Consider the following 22561-nt stretch of genomic DNA (forward strand, 5'->3'; position numbering starts at 1 on the left):
GAGGAGATAGCTCACTAATGTGGGTGAACCAGCCATTGTTTCGTGGAAACAAGCCTGTGTTAACAGCCAACATAGGAGAGGGCTGTATGGGTCACCTGAGTTGAGCTGGAATGGTGCACTGACTAGGCCTGAACCAGGGGTGATAAACCTGTGTCATCTTTGTTGGGGGCTGAAAACGGATGCTCTAAAACAGAGATAGCAGGACATGGCACCAGTCTTTTAAGACATAATTCAATTGGATGTATGAAATAGTATATATTTAAAGAAAGCTTATTTAGGTTACCAACTAGGCTGTATCTCCTCATTTAACTAGGCTGTATCCCCTTATTTAAGTAGGCTGTGTCCCCTCATTTAACTAGGCTGTATCTCCTCATTTAACTAGGCTGTATCTCCTCATTTAACTAGGCTGTATCTCCTCATTTAACTAGGCTGTATCCCCTTATTTAGGTAGGCTGTATCTCCTCATTTAACTAGGCTGTATCTCCTCATTTAACTAGGCTGTATCCCCTTATTTAAGTAGGCTGTATCCCCTCATTTAACTAGGCTGTATCTCCTCATTTAACTAGGCTGTATCCCCTTATTTAAGTAGGCTGTATCCCCTCATTTAACTAGGCTGTATCTCCTCATTTAACTAGGCTGTATCTCCTCATTTAACTAGGCTGTATCTCCTCATTTAACTAGGCTGTATCTCCTCATTTAACTAGGCTGTATCCCCTTATTTAAGTAGGCTGTATCCCCTCATTTAACTAGGCTGTATCTCCTCATTTAACTAGGCTGTATCTCCTCATTTAACTAGGCTGTATCCCCTTATTTAAGTAAGCTGTATCCCCTCATTTAACTAGGCTGTATCTCCTCATTTAACTAGGCTGTATCTCCTCATTTAACTAGGCTGTATCTCCTCATTTAACTAGGCTGTATCTCCTCATTTAACTAGGCTGTATCCCCTTATTTAAGTAGGCTGTATCCCCTCATTTAACTAGGCTGTATCTCCTCATTTAACTAGGCTGTATCTCCTTTGGGTGTTTACTAGTGTGGCTTATGATGTAGCCTAGTTTGTTCATTCTTATGGTCCCAAATGGGCCTCTCATCTGTTACTGTGCTCTAATTCCTCTGGCCGTAGAGCTGTAGAATGACCAGGTCACTTTAAGCTGTTATCTCTGGACACTATCTGGATCTATTTATGCCACTGGCTCCACAGGCCAATGATTAACCCAGCTCTGTGAATGGCTAGTACAGTTGTACTACTGGGGAACCAGGTTGTGTTAGGGTACTGCAGGGTCGCTTGTGTGTGTGTGACCAGGCCGAGTGCTGACCACTACTACTGATAATCACACGTCACTGGCAGATAGAGTGCCACCACCGGTGTGTGGCAACATAAATTGAGTGACACTTGTTCAACAAGTAGTAGTCAGCTCGCTATTATCGTTGGCAAAGGTCACTCTATATATAGGGGAAAAGAAGCCGGATAGAAAAGTTTTCACTTAAGACACATTCACACCTACGTTTATGAATCCACAGCTGAATCAAACGCTATAAAAATATAGGTTAGAGCAAAATCCCACACGTCAGGGGTCTCTGAGGACTTCTGACTGCTAAGGGATTCCAGTTATTTGACCTATATGCCTGGGACACATGGGATTACGGCACTGTAAGTGATATCACAGCGTAGACAGGAACACTGTAAATTGAGCACTGTGAAGTCATTCTATCACTGTAATGCTGAGGTGACCGATGGTTGGGTCATACTGTGTCATGCCGGGGTGACCTTACGGTTAGGTCATCATACTGTCTCTGTGTAATACTGGGCCTGACTCTGGATCCTAACCCTGCTCTCCTGTCTCTGTCCTCCCCCCAGCCATTGACCTGCTCTACTGGAGGAACGTGAAGCAGTCTGGAGCTGTGTTTGGCAGCGTGCTCCTGCTGCTCTTCTCTCTGACCCAGTTCAGTGTGGTCAGTGTGGGAGCCTACTTAACCCTGGCCGCCCTCTCTGCCAGCATCAGCTTCAGGATCTACAAGTCTGTGCTTCAGGCTGTGCAGAAGACGGATGAAGGACACCCATTCAAGTGAGTGAAAGATGATGAGGTTTTCTCAGCACATTAAAAAATCTGCCATTTACATTCACAAATCAGTTTTACAAAGTCACTTTAGCCTAGACACCAACAGTTTCTTGTACTTTTCCCCCAAACAGATCCTATCTGGAAGTGGAGATCTCCCTGTCCCAGGATCAGATTGGTAATTATGCTGACAAGGCGTTGCTCTACGCCAACACCTGTATGAAGGAGCTCCGTAGGCTTTTCCTGGTCCAGGACCTCATCGACTCACTGAAGGTCAGCCTCTCTCATCTCTCTGCTTTTACAAGAATGACATGGACACTAACACCTTACCAACACTCCACTTTTTAATGTCTATAATCTCACTACTATTTCTACTGTCAAATGTCATCAATGGACATGTTAAAACCTAAAATATCGAATTATTTTTGTATTTTATACCTTCTGTCAATCATCAAATAAACATACCATATATTGTGGGGGTGGGCTTGTTTGGTGAAGCAGTGCCAAGTGTTTTCACATTGTGTTGCAGTTTGCTGTGCTGATGTGGCTGCTGACCTATGTGGGCGCTCTCTTCAATGGCCTGACTCTGCTTATTCTAGGTGAGGATCCTCCAATGACTAGCTACTGTTCTACTCAGCTCTGCACCCCTTTACTGCCTTCCCACCATGTTGAGCCTGACATACAGCTCATATTTGATCTCTTCTAACATCATTTTATAACAAAACAGAATATAATGCATCATATTAGAACCTCTCAATCTACAAGATCACAAAGCCAGTCTTGTATGAGTTTTTACTATAATCAGTGGGCTGTAATAAGCACGCATCACAGTACCCCATTGTCAGTAAATGATTAACCCAACAGAGAGAACACGCTGTGGAGCACTTGACCTCCTGACAAGATCACAACATATGGTTCTTCATGGAACCAGAGTTTTACTGCAATCTGTATCAATTAAGTTCTGTATGAAAGTGGATTATTCCCTTCTGCCCTTTTTAGCAAAAACAATTGATTTTAATCTTAGATTAAAGTTCAGTCGCTTCACTTCCCAAAAAGATCCATCGGACGAAATTCCAAAAGGTTATTTATGAAGGTCTTTGTTCAAAGGTTTCATTCACAACTGAAGACATAAAGTATCTCATATTTGTGTTATTCTTCTATTAACCTAGTGTAGATAAGTCTCTGAGCTGGAGTGGGGCTCTGTGGACACAATGTGTGCATATTTGAGTATATTCCCAGGGGGTGACGAGGTCAAACTGCTTTAACATGCGTCTCTCCCTCGCTCGTCCCCTACAGCCGTGGTGTCCATGTTTAGCATGCCCATTGTCTATGAGAAACACCAGGTAAGAATTTACCCTCACTCTCTAGAATACATTTTTGTTATTAACTCACAAAATAATTTTTTATTGAATCTAAATGGTCTTCTGTCTCAGGCACAGATTGACCAATATGTTGGACTAATACGGACCCAAGTGAACTCCGTAGTGGGGAAGTAAGTGGTTATGACCTTTTCTACTCAAGAATGAACATAGTAGTTTCTGGAACATCCACCTAAGAAATAGATTGTAATGATCATCTTGATACAAACTAGAAAAGGTTCATGACTACACTGACATAAATCAGTACTGTATCCGAGTTGACCTCATGTTTTGTCGCAACAGGATCCAGGCGAAGATCCCCGGGGCCAAGCGAAAGGAAGAGTAGACGCGAGTCTAGCTAACAGCGAGGTCCAGCTCAGACAGCTTGATCATTGTTGGAGAGCCTTGTCATTATCTGTGGGGTAGTAGTACTATTTCATCTAGGTGTTCTCTAAAACCAACCACTGAAGAAGCCCTGACCCCAAAACTGTCTAGAACGGTTAACACAAAGTAAATCACTCATGTTCAAGATCTTATGTCTAGATAGACAAGTACACAATTCTGAACAACAAAAAGAACCAGCCTTTTTTTATTTTGTGTTGCTTGTTATTAAGTGCATGACGTCAAGCCTTGAGTAAATATTTGATAAATTGTGTGCAGTTTTTCATGCTACATTTTTTTGCTGTGCTTACAAACTAAGATTTGGCACAAAAAAGAGATATGCCTACAGAAATGCTCTGCTGCCAATGTTAAATACCGCTTCATGTTCGAGTTTGCTGGTGGGGCTTCTCTCAGTATATGACAATATATATAAAATGATTTCCTTTTGGTGTTTTCAAGCACAAAATAATTTGACAATGTGTTTTAGATGTGGTAATTGTAGGGTTTTTGCTTTTGTATAACTATAAGGAACTATACACAAGCTGGTGTTTTAGGTACCGTTGTTTGACTACCATGAAGACAAGGAATATCTGATGATATTTAATTTGTTTGAATTAACTGTCCAACTATACTCAATGTAGTTCTTAGACCCTGGACTAACTATTTGCACTTACAGTATGTATTTCATTACAGAATAAGAAAAATAAATGTTCCTTGATGTATTATGTTATAGTTTCAGACGCTTTACTGAAAACGGGGTCCAAGACAAAACTGTTTCATTTGACTAGGGCAGTCTAGTCTTGTGTTATAAATAAGAGGACATATGAGGTGTTCATGTTTCGTAGGGTACATGGTGCATACAACACTTGGAAAATCTCCAAAAGGGATTTGAAATTACATTCTATAAATACACGTTGATTCCTTCTGGCACAGAAGACCCTTTCATGCCTGCATGCGCATATCAGTATGCTGAGGTGACAAATTTAACTTGCCTGTTAGGTTACTCTGACGGACTATTCCTGAGTTTGAATGGACACCGACATTGACAGACAAGTCTCATCTGTTGTAAGCACTCAAATGTGTATTTTTGTAAGTACATTACCGAACTGAAACCAGCACCATACCTTCAGACTAAGTCAGATTCATTTATAAAAAGAAAAAAGGTAATGCCATTTATTGTTTTAAATATCACTAATTATCAAAATAGAAAAGGATAGGTGTTTAGAAAGTATAATTACACCAGCACAGCAATAGAAAAGCTGAACAACATACCACAGGACAGAGAAGCATGGCAGGACCTTAAGTAAAATAAGTCATAACAATTGCACAAATGTAAAAATTAAAAAAAATTAAATATCAAAAGAGATTGTCCCTCCTGAGGGTTACCATAAGCAAGAATCTTGTAAAACATAAGAGTAGTGGAGGTGAAAACAGGACAGCATGCTGTGCTTCTGGTTGCTGCTTTAGAATGGGATCATATGTTGAGCAGTGTGACAGGGTGTAGCTGGAACAGGACCCCTTTGCTCTTTCCATCTTCCTTTTGGACAATCTCCATCTTCTGACTGGGATCCACCTGTACACAACATGGCCACACCAGACAAGCTCAACATGAATTGTTTTAACACTAGAAATTATGATTAAGTATGGACCTTACGCTCTATAAAAGCTCAGGACAGAATTGATTGAAGTGGGGAAAACTAACATTACACCATGAATTCAAGGCATACCTGGTTCCATTGCTTTGGTTCCTCATGGTACACAGGAGCAAGGTCTTCTCGAGGGGGTGACTTTGTAAACAGACTGACGAGTCGTTCGCGGCAGTCCTCCTGCAGGGTGTTGATCCTGTCAGGCCCCAGGTGCAGAGGACCATTGGGCCCCTCACACACCAGACGGTTAATGGCACCACGCAACGCATTGATCTGATCCAACACAAAACACACTGATTATATGTGGAAAGTTGAAGTTTTAAAAACACGATACATATGGATATGAAGGGTCTATGAGGAACTATATGGATGTTAGCTACCTCAGTGATGTCCTCTACATCGAATTTGACATCAAAGGCGAGCTCCATGTCATGTTCAGGCAGGGCAGCTGCCTGAGACTGGACGTTCCACCCCAGACCACAGAGGGCACCAGTGTAGCTGGTCCTCTCCTCGTTGGTGCTGCAGAGACCAGGCAAAGTTACATTAACAGACCTTTATGACTAAATGAATGATTTGACGTGAATATGACAAATTATTTGTTAACATTTAATAAAACCTGCCCATAATTGTACATTCCCTATAAGATCTCACATTCCCTATAAAAGGTATGGTAGGTCATTTGATTACATGTGATGAGTATATCATCTCCAAGCAGACTGACCGTAGCTCTGTGGCAGGGGTGAAGAGCATGGTGATGAGTGCAGGCAGGCCGTGGATGTGAGGCATCAGTGTGGTCTCCTTCAGTAGAATCTGTGCGCCTATATCAGCACACACATATACGCATCTTACTGTTACGACAAAGACAAAATGTACATTTCTGGTAGGGTCTAAACTAACAGCAAGCCTGTTGGTGGTTTGAGTCAATTTTTAAAAAAGTTTTTAAAAAAAAGGCTTGATGGGAAAACAATCGCAATCGACATGGAAATGACTCAAATCAAAATCTAAAGTGTAGAAATTATGGACAAAACATTAACACCTGCTCTTTCCATGACAGAGTGACCAGGTGAATCCAGGTGACAGCTATGATCCCTTTAGGCCTGACCCCAATTAGTCGACTGGTCGATTGTTTGGTCGTTAGGCTGTTGGTTGACCGAAATTGTGTTATTGCTCGACTAACACACACACACACACACACACACACACACACAAACTAGTCAAAAGTTTGGACACCAACTCATTCAAGGGTTTTTCTTTATTTTTACTAATTTTCTACATTGTAGAATAATAGTGAAGACATCAAAAATGAAATAACATATGGAATCATGTAGTAACCAAAAAAGTGTCTAAATATATTTTATATTTGAGATTCTTCAAAGTAGCAACCCTTTGCCTTGATGACAGCTTTGCATGAATCTTGGCATGAGTCAACTTCTCACCACATTTTATGCACTGCAGTGCTAGCTAGGTGTAGCTTATGCTTTCAGTACTAGATTCATTCTCTGATCCTTCGATTGGGTGAACAACATGTCAGTTCATGCTGCAAGAGCTCTGATAGGATGGAGGATGTCCTCTGAAGTTGTCATAATTACTGTGTAAGTCTATGGAAGAGCCTCCTAGGTATTGCATTGAAGTCAATGTAACAAGAGGAGGACGGAAGCCTGCTGTCCTTCAGCTACACTATGGTGCTACCCTACGGAGTGCTGTTGAGGATACTATAGACCATTGCAAAACAGTGTGTTTTAATCAATTTGGTGACATGAATATATTTTGTTTTATCTAAAAAAGGACAACTTTTTTTATTATTATATTTTTAATGAAATTCACTGAGGTTGGTCCTCCCCTTCCTCCTCTGAGGAGCCGCCACTGATATATACATATACAGTGCCTTCAGAGAGTATTCAGACACCTCGACTTTATCCTCATTTTGTAACATTACAGCCTTACTCTATAATGGACTATATAAAACAAAATTCTCAGCAATCTACACATAATACCCCATAATGACAGGTTAAGACATTTTTGCAAATGTATTAAACTAAAAAACGGAAATATCTTATTTACTTAAGTATTCAGACCCTTTACTATGAGACTCGAAATTGAGCTCAGGTGCATCCAGTTTCCATTGATTATCCTTGAGATGTTTCTACAACTTGATTAGTGTCTACCTGTGCTAAATTCAATTGATTGGACATGATTTGGAAAGGCACACACCTGACTATATAAAAAGGTCCCAGAGTTGACAGTGCATGCCAGAGCAAAAATCAAGCCATGAGGTCAAAGGAATTGTTTGTAGAGCTACGAGACAGGATTGTGTGGAGGCACAGATCTAGGGAAGGGTACCAAAACATTTCTGCAGCATTGAATGTCCAAGAACACAGTGGCCTCCATCATTCTTAAATGGAAGAAGGTTGGAACCAACAAGTCTCTTCCTAGAGCTGGCCGCCTGGCCAAACTGAGCAATCGGGGGAGAAGGGCCCTTGGTCAGGGTCACTCTGACAAAGCTCCTCTTTGGAGATGGGAGAACCTTCCAGAAGGACAACCAACTCTGCAGCCCTCCACCAATCAAGCCTTTATGGTAGAGTGGCCAGATGGAAGCCACATGACAGCCCGCTTGGAGTTTACCAAAAGGCACCGAAAGACTCCCAGACCAGATGAGAAACAAGATTCTCTGGTCTGATGAAACCAAGATTGAACTCTTTGGACTGAATGCCAAGCGTCACAACTGGAGGAAACCTGGCACCATCCCTTCGATGAAGCATCGTGGTGGCAGCATCATGCTGTGGGGATGTTTTTCAGCGACGGGGACTGGGTGACTAGTCAGGATCGAGGCAAAGATGAACGGAGCAAAGTACAGAGATCCTCTATGAAAACCTTTTCCAGATCGCTCAGGACCTCCGAGTGGGGCGAAGGTTCACCTTCCAACAGGACAACACAGGAGTTTCGGGACCTTGAGTGGCCGAGCCAGAGCCCGGACTTGAATCAGATCGAACATCTCTGGAGAGACCTGAAAATAGCTGTGCAGCAACGCTACCCATCCAACCTGACAGAGCTTGATTGGATCTGCAGGAAAGAATGGGAGAAGCTCCCCAAATACAGGTGTGCCAAGCTTGAAGACTCGAGGCTATAATCGCTGCCTAAGGTGCTTCAACAAAGTACAGAGCAAAGATTTTTTTGTAATTGTATTTTAATTTGTACCCAATTTTTCTCCCCAATTTTGTGATTACGATCTTGTCTCATCGCTGCAACTCTCCAATGGGCTTGAGAGAGGCGAAGGTTGAGTCATGTGTCCTCCGAAAAATGACCCGCCAAACAGAGCTTCTTAACACCTGCTTGCTTAACCCGGAATCCAGCTGCACCAATGTTTCTGAGGAAACTGACGACCGATGTCAGCCTGCAGCTGCCCGGCCCGCCACAATGAGTTGTTAGAGTGCGATGAGCCAAGTAAAGCCGCCATGGCCAAACCCTTCCCTAACACGGACTACGCTGGGCCAATTGTGTGCCGCCCTACGGGACTCCCAGTCACGGCCGGTAATTTGGATATATATATTTTTTTTATATTTAAAAAAAAAAAAAAAATCAGGATATTACATGCAGGCTGCAATGTTTTTATTTGTTGGCAATAAAGTTACTTTTTAGGTTAGTATTATTTTCATTTTGGATAGACATTTGATTTACCAAATTACAATGATTTTGAGATTCATTCATTCATTCATTTCATAATAACGTCTGTCTCACAAAAATGTGCATATGAAAACCATAACTGGCACGCAGATCAGTAGAAAAGGCTAGATAAATTGATATTGCACATGAGAAAGGTTGCCCACTCCTCGTGTAGCCTATTACCGGAAACTTCAGGAGCATGATGGTAGAATCTGCAAAAGCCAGCAGGAGCGGGAGGAGAATAGCTAGGTCAGGTTACATTTTTTCCCCCTTCTGGTTATCTCGATCTCTGGCGACATCTTGAGGCATCCAACCGTAAGCTTAAAGCATCAGACAAGCTCATTGCATATAGTTGGTTTTATTAAAACAGTGTGTCTATTTATGGTAAAATACATGTTTGAAAATGTTGAGCAATTGATAGGTCAAAAGAACAGACAACTTTGTCGACTAAGATTGTTCATCCGTTGGGGACTGCCCTAGATCCCTTATTGATGTCACTTTTTAAATCCACTTCAATCAGTGTAGATCAGTGGTTCCCAAACTTTTTATAGTCTCATGCCCCTTCAAAACATTCAACCTCCAGCTGCGTATACCCTTTAGTACCAGGGTCAGCGCACTCTCAAACATATATTTTTTGCAATACTGTAAGCCTGCCACACACACACTGTACGATACATTTACTAAACATGAGTGGGAAGTGACAAAGAATGAGTGGGAAGTGACAAAGAGCTCTTATTGAACCAGGGCACAAATAATAATTTTGCTCTTTATTTAACCAACTTACATATAAAACCTTATTTGTTCATTAGATTGTGAATAACTCACCACAGGTTAATGAGAAGGGTGTGCTTGAAAGGATGCACATAACTCTGCACTGTTGGGTTGTATTGGAGAGTCTCAGTCTTAAATCATTTTTCACACAGTCTGTGCCTGTATTTAGTTTTCATGTTAGCGAGGGCCGAGAATCCACTCTCACATAGGTACGTGGTTGCAAAGGGCATCATTATTTGCTAAGGCAGGACACTCTGAGCGCAGCCCAATCCAGTAATCTGGCAGTGGCTTTCTTCTTTTAAATTACATTTTCACAGAACTGTTTGTTGCAATTTTGATGAGGCTCTCTTGTTCAGATATCGGTAAGTGGACTGGAGGCAGGACATAAAAGAGATAACGAATCCGGTTGTTTGTGTCGTCCGTTTCGGGAAAGTACCTGTGTAATTGTGCACCCAACTCACACAGGTGCTTCGCTATATCACATTTGACATTGTCCGTAAGCTTGAGTTCATTTGCACACAAAAAAAAAATCATACAATGATGGAAAGACCTGTGTGTTGTCCTTGTTAATGCAGACAGAGAAGAGCTACAACTTCTTAAATCATAGCCTCAATTTTGTCCCGCACATTGAATATAGTTGCTGAGAGTCCCTGTAATCCTAGATTCATATCATTCAGGCCAGAAAAAACATCACCCAGATAGGCCAGTCGTGTGAGAAACTCGTCATCATGCAAGCGGTCAAAGAAGTGAAAATGGTCAGTAAAGAAAACATTAAGCTTATCTCTCAATAAAAGTGTCAATACTTTGCCCCTTGATAACCAGCGCACTTCTGTATGTTGTAAAAGCGTTACATGGTCGCTGCCCATCTCATTGCATAGTGCAGAAAATACATGAGAGTTCAGGAGCCTTGCTTTAACAAAGTTAACCATTTTCACTGTACTGTCCAAAATGTCTTTCAAGCTGACAGGCATTCCCTTGGCAGAAAGAGCCTCTCGGTGGATGCTGCAGTGTACCAAGTCGTTGGGAGTAATTGCTTGCATGCACGTTACCACTCCACTATGTCTATGCCACTATGGCTTCTGCGCCATCAGTACAGATACCAACATGAGCAGCAGCTACGTTTGGCTAGTTAGTGGAATTCCCGCAAGAGATTAACAGTTAATATGATTGGAAGTTAATTATTTGTCTAGGCTACCTGTATTTGACATTGTGTTATTTCGCTGAACACTAGATGGTTAAAACATTTTTTTCTCAAACAGGCTACTCAGGTGCCCTGTTAGAAAATATAAATGGACTGTTTGAAAATGTGAAAAAAAGTTAAATAAAAAATATATATTTTAAATGTGAATCACATATATTTGGTGTACCCCTGGGGGTATTGCTGGTGCTGTTTGGGAATACCTGGTATAGATGAAGGGGAGGAGACAGGTTAAATATTTATTTTTAAGCCTGGAGTCAATTGAGACATGGATTGTGTATATGTACCATTCAGAGGGTGCCTTTGAATGGGGTACGGTAGTAGGTGCCAGGTGCACCGGTTTGTCAAGAACTGCAACGCTGTTGGGTTTTTCACACTCAACAGTCTCCCTGTGTGGCAAGACTTATCCACCACCAAAAGGACATCCAGCCAACTTGACAACTGTGGGAAGCGTTGAAGTCAACATGGGCCAGCATCCCTGTGGAATGCTTTCAACACCTTGTAGAGTCCATGCCCTGACGAATTGATCCTGTTCGTAGGGCAAAGGGGGGGGGGGTCTGCAACTCAATATTAGGAAGGTGTTCCTAATGTTTTCTATACTCAAGTGTATTTCACTCTGTCCAGCTTGCCAACAGTTATCGAAACCTAGACAGTCCGGGAGCATTGAAAATTCCAAAAGTGCTGGAAAGAGGACTATTTTTTGAAAATGTTGAAGGTGAGTGCGGCCCTCCAGACCTCGGTGAAGACCGAATGCAGTCCGCAGGGCAAAATGAGTTGGACACCCATGGTCTAACCCTTATTCTAATGTGCTTATTATGTCCCAGATCATATCCCATTCCCAGTACTGTACCTGTCGCACTGACAGACACGGAGCCAGCCACCAGCATCCGCTGATGGCTGTCCTGAGGACTGTCATTCAACGCAACGGAGTTGATGCTGTCCTTCTCTATGAGCACCGACCTGTAAGGAGTTAACACATTCATTAGCACTGGTATATAGTGTCACCAGCACTGGGCCAAACTCTAACCTGATCTAGGTGACACTGACTAACCTGTAGTTGGTGACGTTGCTAAAGCTGTGGAAGTTGACTTTATGAGGACTGGATGGGCCATGCACACGAACCTGTGGGAAACAGCATCAGCAACACTTTACTTACAGTGAGCATTAAGACACAATGGGCATCCTGTAGCCACTAACATTCATACACAATTATTCAATACATGTTAACAGTAAAAACATCCCCCAGAAACAAATTGTGTTCCATGAATTCCTGAGAGGAATGTGTGGCCCTGGCCCACAGCCACTAATACACCGCAGAACAAAATGTACACCAGCTCGCGTACTACCAAAATGTCTCCACCCTCTGGACAGGAGGCAGGCAAAAGGCAGAAAGACAATGACACCCTCTTGTGGTGAACAACTAACAACACTTCCTGGTTGAACCAGACAGGCAGTCTATTGAACACAGTAGCAGTCTATGAAATGTGAGTCAGCCATTTGGCCAGTGTTCTCGCCTTGCTCTTCAGAGAGGACTGGCTGGTCTTGGCAAAGGACTGGAGCAGGCTGTCAATTAGCTGCTTCTCTTCCTCCTTGCTAGTCTTCCAGGAGCTGCTGGTAGCGTTGGGAGTGAAGGTGCCGTCCTGCAGGTCTTTGTACAGAGACACCAGCACGTCGTGGATCTGCTGCAAGACACACAACCACACAGCACTGTCAGGGTCACAGCCTTTGTTTCTACTGCTGGACAGCAAGGAAACACTAAATGATTTATGTTTATAGCCAAGCCTAACAGGAAAACTATAACTGAACAATTCCCCATGAGCACAACATCCTAGAAGCTGCAGTGAAGACAGAGAGAAAGCTGGCCTGTGTTTGAGGTACCTTTGACTCAAAGCTCTCCTCGGCCTTGATGGCGTGTCCCTCCTGCATCATGATGTCAGCCACGCTGGAGGTGACCGTGTCAGTGTTGATGAGCAGCTCCACACGCATGATGCCGTGCAGGATGGAGAACAGGGAGACTATGAGTGGGTGGCCATTCACCAACGTGATAAAGCGGTTGCGGGCACGGCTGCTCCACTGGTCCCCCAGGATCATGGACTGGGCCGATGGACGCATCCCAGAGATCTGGAACTCCTGGGCCTGAGGAGACAGGGCAGAACACAATCCTAATCTGGAACTCCTGGGTCTGAGGAGACAGGGCAGAACACAATCCTAACAGAATACAGGACAAAGTCATACCAAAATATAGGGATACTAGATCAACTCTCCTGATTAGGATGTGGCCCAAAGATGTTTACCATTTTGCCTAAATAAAACGCTGTAGCTGTACCTGGAATGGGTAGGCCATGATATCAGCAGGTAGCTTCCTCAGGCAGCTACACGACACCAGACTGGTGTTTCCAAAGTCCAGAAAGAAAACCTTGAACATTCAGAACACATGGTTCATCCACTAAAACTGCAATCAACCTGGGAGTGATTGTGTGTACTAGTGAGCATGTGCTTGTACCTCCACAGAGCTGCCGCAGACATGTAGGATCTTGGCACGGTAGTAGAGGCCCTGCTCGTCGCCCTCAGAGAAAGGTGCCAGGCACAGCAGGTTTGGGTAGAGGGAGACAGGAACTGGACACAGCTCATGAGAATTAATCTCCGCTGTCAGATGGCGCTGCTTCTCCATGCTGGCATCATCCGCCTGGAAGCCCCAGAAGTGGCCCACCTCCACCACCTAGGGAGCCAAGATGAAGGAGGCATGCTTGGTTACCACATCCACTACACACTGTGCATATCCAAAATGGAGGGTATGTGATCACCTAAATTCAGTTCCTCTAGATAGAATCGTCACCAGATTACTTATTTACACAAAAACAAGTCCCAGAAATTTGACTGAAAGAGGAGTCTCAGCCTGACTAACGTCTGTGATGTTGACCACGAAGATGGGGTTAGAGGGCAGCTTGTCTGGGTCGATGGTGCTGCTCAGCAACCCCACTGGGTAGACCGAGTTGTTCTGGAAGTCCACATTCACACTGAAAACCACAGGACAGAATGAATTATGCTTAAAAAGCCTGGAGGATCCCTCAAAGGGGGAACACAGTGCTAGTGTAACAGTCAAAGTCACTGAGCTGCATCATTGTATTAGGGAGTCTATGGGACTGACCTAACTGACTGTAACTCACTCATGACAGCACTGTCTGTAAATGTGTGTGAGGAGGAGGGAGAGAGTCTGACTCGGCCTAAATCTACCCTCTCAGAGGCTGTGTGATGGCTGTAGAGGGTCAGCCAGAGTGCAAGCATGTCAGGTTACATCAAGGCCCAGTGTGGAGGGGTGCAGGCCTGCAGGGTTATGGGCAAAGCCCACTCCCCCCCAAACCCCCCCCCACTAACAGGACACCTCCACCTTCCTGAAGAGGCATTTGGCCCTGAGCCAGAGCTGGCAGTACCTATACATCAACTGTCTGACTGACTTTCACTCCGCTAAATGCATTCCTCTTGAGAAGTTGGGGTTAGACGATGTTACACCCATGCAGCAAACTGTATTTTGTAGGAAACAAGGATTAAAAACCCAGCTGAGTGGATTAGTAGTGTTAGAAGGATGTATAGACTCCCTACCGAGCGTATCTCATGTGGCAGATGGTCCTGCTCCCCGCAAAAGTCTCCACCTCGTCACTGGGATGCACAAAAATGTCCAGAGGATGCCTCTGGTGGGCCAAGAGGAGGGCCAGTGACACCTCAGGGAGCACCCCCGACCCTCGAGCAGTCGTCCGGTAGAACTCTACATGCCCTCTGAAGGAACACACAACAAATGTTTATCTGTCTTACCAATGGACTATGGGCATTCTATAAGCTATGTAAGACCATTTAGTTCAAAACATCTATGAAGTATCTATGAAACAGGTAACATAATGAGTTATTCTAAGTCCAGTGGAGGTTTGATCCGTTTGTTACCTGGCTCCGTCGAAGGCTATGGACTTGACCTGGCCACACTGGCGGAACAGGGACTGCAGTTGCTTGTAGTACAGAAAACTGTATGGGGGCAGGTTCCTCACCTGAGACGAGACAATCAAAGAGCATGGCAGTGGTCTAGCATTCACAACATACAAACACCGTTCATGAATGTATAGGAATCTGAAATCAGGGAATCAGGGATAGGTGGTAATGGCATCATACCAGCACTGTTGTTTTGGGATCATGGCCTGACAGGTCTTTGGAGGCCAGCTCTTCATCCATTTCCCCTTGAGAGAAGTAGTTAGGGTAGTAGGCACCAGCGATAACCACCTGAAAGATGGAGTGCCTTCAGAAAGTATTCATACCGCTCGACTTATTCTACATTATGTTGTGTTACAGCCTGAATTCAAAATTGATTCAAATATATGTTTTCCCCAATCTACAAACAATAGCCCATAATGACAAAATGAAAACACGTTTTTTTATTTTATTTTTTTATTTACATTTTTGCAAATGTATTTAAAATTAAATAACATATTCAAATAAATATTCACACCCGAGTCAATACTTTTTAGAAGCACCTTTGGTGGTGATTACAGCTTTGAGTGGTCTTGGGTATGTCTGTATCAGCTTTGAGTGGTCTTGGGTATGTCTATATCAGCTCTGAGTGTTCTTGGGTATATGTGTATATCAGCTTTGAGTGGTCTTGGGTATGTCTATATCAGCTTTGCACATCTGGATTTTGTGATTTTCCCCTGCAGATTTTCTCAAGCTCTGTTAGGTTAGATGGGGAGCAGTGAGATGAACAGCAATCTTCAAGTCTTTCCACAGCTTTTCAATGGGATTCAAGTCTGGGCTTCGGCTGGGCCACTTAAGGACTTTCACATTCTTGTACTGAAGCAACTCCAGAGTTGTTTTGGCTGTGTGCTTAAGGTCATTGTCCTGTTGGAACATAAATCTTCGAACCAGTTTAAGGTTGTTTGCACTCTGAAGCAGGTTCTCATCAACAATTTGCCTGTATTTGGCTCCATTCATTGTTCCCTCTATCCTTACCAATCTCCCAGTCCCTGCCCCTGAAAAGTATCCCCATAGCATGATGCTGCCACCACCATGCTTCACGGTAGAGATGGTGTTATGCAGGTGATGAGCTGTGCCTGGTTTTCTCCAGACATAGTGCTTTGCATTTAGGACAAAGAGTTACATTTTTGTTTCATCAGACCAGAATCTTTCGCCTTATGTTTCAGAGTCTCTCACATGCCGTTTTGCAAACTCCAGGCATGCTGTCATGTGCCTTTTCTCAGGAGTGGATTCTGTCTGGCCACTCTCCCATGAAGCTCAGATTGGTGAAGTGCTGTAGAGACCTTCTGTCAGGTTCTCCCATCTCAGCCAAGGAACTCTGTAGTTCTGTCAGAGTGGTCTTTGGATTCTTGGTCACTTCCCTGACCAAGGTTTTTCTTGCTCGATTGCTCAGTTTGGTCTGATGGCCAGCTCTTGGCAGATAATGGAGAACACTGTGCTCTTGGAAACTTTCAACACTCTAGAAATGTTATTCCCTTCCCCAGGGTATTCCTTACCACAATTCTATCTCAGCGATCTACAGACAGTTCCTTAGACTTCATGGTATAGTTTCTGCTCTGATATGCACTGTCAACTTTGGGACCTTATATAGACAGATGTGTTTCTTTCTAAATCATGTCCAAACAATTGAATTGGCCACCGGTGGACTCAAATCAAGTAGTGACATCTCAAGGATGATCAAATGAAATTGGATGCACCGGAGCTCAATTTGGAGTGTCATAGCAAAGGGGTGTGAATACTTACCTAAATGAGACATTTCCGTATTTCATTTTCAATAAATTAGCTAACATTTCTAAAACCATGTTAGCATTTTATAATTATGGGTATTGAACTGTAGATGGCTGAAGAAATATATACATTTAATCAATTTCCAATTCAGGCTGTAACACAACAAAAGATGGAATAAGTCAAGAAGTATAAATACTTTCTGAAGGCACTGTATAAAGAGAAGAGGAGATTCTATCAAATAGACAGGGGCTACAGTGTTAGCACTGCCGAATGATATTCTGAATAGCAGGGGTAGGTACAACAGATAATATTATAGTGTCATAATAATAACCATATAGCTTTACGTTGGAAGTAAGGTGTAGAGCTCCAGAATACTGGCATGTGCCTCAGTCTCACCTGCAGGATGAACCTCTGCTTGTGAAGGCTGGCGTAGTCCATTGGCACTGGGTTCTCAATCACGTGCATGTTGAACTGAGATGTTCTCTCCTTCAGGTCCTCATAGAGCTCGGCCACCTGGGGGTCACACAGAGGCAGGGTCAGGTCAGGGATTGGGGTCACCTGGTGTGTGTTTCGTGAGATGCTGGTCTCTATACCTCTCTGATCCTCTTGATCTGGATGCAGTTCTCCTTGCCCCACTCCAGCTCGGACTGGGAGGAAGAACGCACACACACACACACACACACACACACACACACACACCTTACTGCAACCATCTCAACAAGATACTGGACCTTTGTCTAATGTCTTTAGGAACCTCCTTTACTACATACACGTCTATGTATTATCCATGTGTAAAGTTAATTGATGTAACATAATGATCTACAGTTGAAGTCGAAAGTTTACATACACCTTAGCCAAATAGATTTAAACTCAGTTTATCACAATTCTTGACATTTAATCCTAGTAAAAATTCCCTGTCTTCGGTCAGTTAGGATCACCACTTTATTTTAAGAATGTGAAATGTCAGGATAATAGTAGAGAGAATTATTTGAGCTATTATTTCTTTCATCATATTCCCAGTGGGTCAGAAATGTACATACACTCAATTAGTATTTGGTAGCATTGCCTCTAAATTGTTTAACTTGGGTCAAACGTTTAGGGTAGCCTTCCACAAGCTTCCCACAATAAGTTGGGTGAATTTTGGCCCATTCCTCCTGACAGAGCTGGTGTAACAGAATCATGTTTGTAGGCCTCCTTGCTCGCACACGCTTTTTCAGTTCTGCTCACACATTTTCTATGGGATTGAGGTCAGTTCTTTGTGATGGCCACTCCAATACCTTGACTTTGTTGTCCTTAAGCCATTTTGCAACAACTTTGGAAGTATGCTTAGGGTCATTGTCCATTTGGAAGACCAATTTGCAACCAAGCTTTAACTGATGTCTTGAGATGTTGCTTCAATATATCCACATAATTTCCTCCCTCATGATGCCATCTATTTTGTGAAGTGCACCAGTCTCTCCTGCAGCAAAGCACCCCCACAACATGATGCTGCCACCCCCGTGCTTCACGGTTCTTTGGCTTGCAAGCCTCCCCCTTTTTCCTCCAAACATAATGATGGTCATTATGGCCAAACAGTTCTATTTTTGTTTCATCAGACCAGAGGACATTTCTCCAAAAGTACAATCTTTGTCCCCATGTGCAGTTGCAAACCGTAGTGTGGTTTTTCTATGGCGGGTTTGGAGCAGTGGCTTCTTCCTTGCTGAGCGGACTTTCAGGTTATGTCAATATAGGACTCGTTTTACTGTGGCTATAGATAATTTTGTACCCGTTTCCTCTAGCATCTTCACAAGGTCCTTTGCTATTGATTTGCACTTTTCGCACCAAAGTACATTCATCCCTAAGAGGTAGAACACGTCTCCTTCCTGAGCGGTATGACAGCTGTGTGGTCCCATGGTGTTTATGCTTGCGTACTATAGTTTGAACAGAACATGGTACCTTCAGGCATTTGGAAATTTCTCCCAATGATGAACCAGACTTGTGGAGGTCTACACATTTTTGGGGCTGATTTCTTTTGATTTTCCCATGATGTCAAGCAGAGGCACTGAGTTCAAGGTAAGCCTTGAAAAACATCCAGAGGTAAACCTCCAATTGACTCAAATGATGTCAATTAGCCTATCAGAAGCTTCTAAATCCATGACATCATTTTCTGGAATTTTCCAAGCTGTTTAAAGGCACAGTCAACTTAATGTATGTAAACTTCTAACCCACTGGAATTGTGATACAGTGAATTATAAGTGAAATAATCTCTGTAAACAATTGTTGTAAAAATTACTTGTGTCATGCACAAAGTAGATGTCCTAACCGACTTGCCAAAACTATAGTTTGTTAACAAGACATTTGGGGAATGGTTGAAAAACGAGTTTAATGACTCCAACCTAAGTGTATGTAAACTTCCGACTTCAACTGTAAATGCTCTCACCTTTGGATGCCTCAACTCTCCTTTGCTTCTGGACGTGTGCCAAGCCTTGAATGCGTTGACAAAAGCAATCGAATCACTCTGCACACCGTGTGCGAACGACAGCTTGCTCCTGAATATTCAAACATTTAAGAGAGGACAGGGATGACAGTCTTACAGCAGACAATAACTCAAATGGCAGTGACGAGGTAGATATTGTAGAAGTGTAATTATATATTTTTTGCTGTATGAGAGAAAATACATTTTCAAGTGCTGACTCACCTGTACCCTGCCAGCTGCTGCAGGGAGGGCATGGCAAAGAAGCTCTTCAGAGACAGAGAGGCGGCTAAGGGAGAGAGACAGGTTGAGGAGTCGTGGCCTGAACACACACCTACAGACAAAGCCGAAACCACAGACCTATGATGAGGCACTCCTCCAGACAGCCAAAGACGTGGCCGAGCACGATCATCTTCCCAAGGTGCAAGTCCACAGGCAGGTGAGCCAGGATCCGACCCAGAAACGTCAGCTCTCCATCAAAACGCTTCTGGCCTTGACCATCGTTCCCCACAGACAGTGCACCCATCTACACCTCACACACACACGTCATGACAATTATCATTACCTCAATAATAACAACTGACTGCAAGAATACTTAAGCATCACACACACAGTCAAAAATAGTAATAACAAATACAAAAATGGCTCTGTCCATCAATCCTTCCAGCTAAAGAGCCCATCCACAGCACATACACAGACTTAATCAAAACACTTTACGCTCCGCTATGTCACAGCTGACAAACACACACACCACTGAGAGAGCTAATGCTAGCTGACGCAGAGGTCCTGACACAGCAGAACCAATGTTAGGAAACCACTGTAACGTCACAAACACACAGTGACAGATTTGGGTGTTTAGCAACGTTGTATCTAAGATTCTTATTGGAAACCTCTCCACAAATACAGGAATCCAATGACTTCAATGGTTGTTTGTGATAAGGTCCACAGTGAGGTACCTCTTTGAGCTGGAGTATGGTCCTCTCAATGTCATTGAGTTGGGGGGGTGAGAGAGCAGTGGAGAGGAGGGAGCGGGGGTCCCCCATGTCCAGAAGCTTCACCTTCAGCATGATGTTAGCCAGGGGGGCACGCTGGGAATAGTCAGAATAAAATAGAAGTTTTTATACACTGAGCGTACAAAACTTTAGGAACACCTTAATATTGAGTTGCACCCCATTTTGCCCTCAGAATAGCCTCAATTTGTCAGGGCATGGACTCTACAAGGTGTTGAAAGCATTACACAGGGATGCTGACCCATGTTGACTCCAATGCTTCCAACAGTTGTGTCAAGTTGGCTCGATGTGCTTTGGGTGTTGGACAATTCTTGATACACACATTGGAAACGGTTGAGCGTGAAAAACCCAGCAGCATTGTAGTTCTTGACACAAACTACTACCATACCCCATTCAAAGGCACTTATATTTTGTTTTGCCCATTCACCCTCTGAATGGCACATATACACAATCCATGTCTCAAGTGTCTCCTCCCCTTCATCTACACTGATTGAAGTGGATTTAACAAGTGACAATAAGGAATCATAACTTTCACCTGGTCAGTCATGGAAAAAGCAGGTGTTCCTAATGTTTTGTACACTCAATGTAGGTCTAGTAGAGTAGCATGCCTTGTCTTTCAGTAATCACATACAGTGCATCAATCCATCAACAAATAAATCCATCAATTTGCAGTTGTTAAACATCATACTGTCGATCATAGTTATGAGCTTGGTTCTTTGCCATCAGGGCTGACCTAATGTTCGACTCTCTTACCACCATCTCAGGAACCACATAGTCTGGGATCTCATTCCTCCAGAACTCCTTGGTCACCAGCCGGTAACAGTAGCCCATAGACACTCGCCCAGCCCTGCCTGAGAGGGACAGAGGAGACGTGAGTCACAAATCCTCAGTGGCCATTCTAATTCTCCCCCTGGGTGCACATTTTGGTTTTGCCTAGCACTACACAGCTGATTCAAATAACCAATTCATCATCAAGCTTTGATTATTTGAATCAGCTGTGTAGTGCTAGGGCAAAAAACAAAATGTGCACCCAGGGGGGCCCCAGAAACCCTGCTGTACTGTACCTCTACGCTGGTTGCAATTGGTCTTGGAGGCCCAGGTGAGGCGGAGGGACTGGTAATGGGTCTCTTTGTCACAGACCATGTGTCGTGCCAGACAGAAATCAATCACTGTCAACAGGAATACGTCACAAACGCAGACATGTGGAGTGAATACAGTACGGCAGTACATATAGCAAGGAAGGTCTATAAACATTGTGAAAATGAAAACACACACCATATTTGACATCTGGGACCGTAACAGAGCTCTCTGCAATGTTGGTGGAGAGGATGATCTGTTGAGACAGAGACAAAACACCAAAAACCCTTTGCATTATAGAAGTCCTATTCAGTAGACTGGGTTGTGGTGTGATAGTTACCTTCCTGTATCCTGGGACAGGCACCAGAAACACCCCATTCTGCTCCTCCAGAGTGACAGAGGAGTGGAGTGGGTACACCTGCAGTCTGAAACATACACCATAACAGCCCCATCAAGTTTCTACTATGCACCGGACACTACCTGTCACGCTCCAGAGACGCCACCACTGAAAGTGCACATGTACACACACAGCACCCACCTCTTGCGCACCAGCTTGGACAAAGCCTCCTGCATGTAGTGGATCTCACCCAGACCAGGGAGGAACACCAGCACACTGCCCCGGTCTGGCAGAGACAGGCCTCCCTCCCTCGCAGTCCTACTGCTGAGATACACAAACACACCAGGACAACTATAAGACATCTAAGTCAATCATCTAAGTAATTAACAAATAGTATGGTTTATTTATCAAGCAAGCTAAGATGAAGAGTAAAGCTGTTGACCCCTCACCTCTGATCTTTGGCCTCTAGCTCGTCAAAGCTCTGGATAAGGCTGACAGCCACGTTGTACATCTCCACAGTGATGTAAGGGTCATCTGGACGGCGGGTATCCACCTGATAGTTAATAGACAGTGTTAGGTTAGTCTAAACCATGAGTACCAGCTACATCCACAGACTAGGCTTGGCGCTCCCCCTCTCACCCTGTAGGGGATCAGGCTGCAGAGGTCCTCCAGGTAGAACTCCTTGATGGCGTAGGGAGCCCCCTCCACCTCAAACACATAGGCTGGGTTCATCTGGCTGCGGATGGGGGTGCCAAAGTACTCCGCAAACTCCCTGCAGTTGATGGTGGCTGACATGAGGATGACCTGCATAAAGGGGGAAGGGAGGCGGTGTGTGTCTGTTCAGTCAGTACGGTTTAGGATCACATGGTGGTGAA

General features: G+C 43.7%; 2 protein-coding genes across 4 annotated transcripts in view; one reads left to right on the top strand and one right to left on the bottom strand.

Annotated features, from left to right (window-relative positions):
• Positions 1-4518, top strand: part of LOC112261715 (reticulon-1-A) — a 54748-nt gene extending 50230 nt beyond the window's left edge. For all 3 annotated transcript variants that reach the window (XM_024437292.2, XM_024437294.2, XM_024437295.2), the window contains 6 exons: positions 1856-2063; positions 2189-2327; positions 2584-2653; positions 3351-3397; positions 3488-3546; positions 3716-4518. In XM_024437292.2, the coding sequence (XP_024293060.1) occupies positions 1856-2063; positions 2189-2327; positions 2584-2653; positions 3351-3397; positions 3488-3546; positions 3716-3758 (566 nt within the window). In that variant the 3' untranslated portion in view covers positions 3759-4518. The remainder of the gene's footprint in view (positions 1-1855; positions 2064-2188; positions 2328-2583; positions 2654-3350; positions 3398-3487; positions 3547-3715) is intronic.
• A 336-nt stretch (positions 4519-4854) lies between these two features.
• tdrd9 (tudor domain containing 9) overlaps positions 4855-22561 on the bottom strand; it is a 28623-nt gene continuing 10916 nt past the window's right edge. The window contains exons 7-33 of the mRNA XM_024437283.2: positions 22326-22490; positions 22136-22239; positions 21888-22010; positions 21690-21774; positions 21548-21605; positions 21337-21441; positions 21026-21123; positions 20219-20350; positions 19623-19788; positions 19488-19551; positions 19230-19338; positions 17404-17457; positions 17207-17323; positions 15227-15334; positions 15005-15105; positions 14669-14842; positions 13974-14085; positions 13572-13787; positions 13395-13484; positions 12947-13204; positions 12583-12750; positions 12120-12190; positions 11919-12028; positions 6161-6257; positions 5820-5958; positions 5521-5712; positions 4855-5366 (exon numbers count right to left, since the gene is read on the bottom strand). Coding sequence (XP_024293051.1) covers positions 5268-5366; positions 5521-5712; positions 5820-5958; positions 6161-6257; positions 11919-12028; positions 12120-12190; positions 12583-12750; positions 12947-13204; positions 13395-13484; positions 13572-13787; positions 13974-14085; positions 14669-14842; positions 15005-15105; positions 15227-15334; positions 17207-17323; positions 17404-17457; positions 19230-19338; positions 19488-19551; positions 19623-19788; positions 20219-20350; positions 21026-21123; positions 21337-21441; positions 21548-21605; positions 21690-21774; positions 21888-22010; positions 22136-22239; positions 22326-22490 — 3315 coding nt within the window. The 3' untranslated portion in view covers positions 4855-5267. The remainder of the gene's footprint in view (positions 5367-5520; positions 5713-5819; positions 5959-6160; positions 6258-11918; positions 12029-12119; positions 12191-12582; positions 12751-12946; positions 13205-13394; positions 13485-13571; positions 13788-13973; positions 14086-14668; positions 14843-15004; positions 15106-15226; positions 15335-17206; positions 17324-17403; positions 17458-19229; positions 19339-19487; positions 19552-19622; positions 19789-20218; positions 20351-21025; positions 21124-21336; positions 21442-21547; positions 21606-21689; positions 21775-21887; positions 22011-22135; positions 22240-22325; positions 22491-22561) is intronic.

The sequence above is a fragment of the Oncorhynchus tshawytscha genome, linkage group LG11 (assembly GCF_018296145.1).
Source record: "Oncorhynchus tshawytscha isolate Ot180627B linkage group LG11, Otsh_v2.0, whole genome shotgun sequence".
In the NCBI taxonomy this organism is placed as follows: Eukaryota; Metazoa; Chordata; class Actinopteri; order Salmoniformes; family Salmonidae; genus Oncorhynchus; species Oncorhynchus tshawytscha.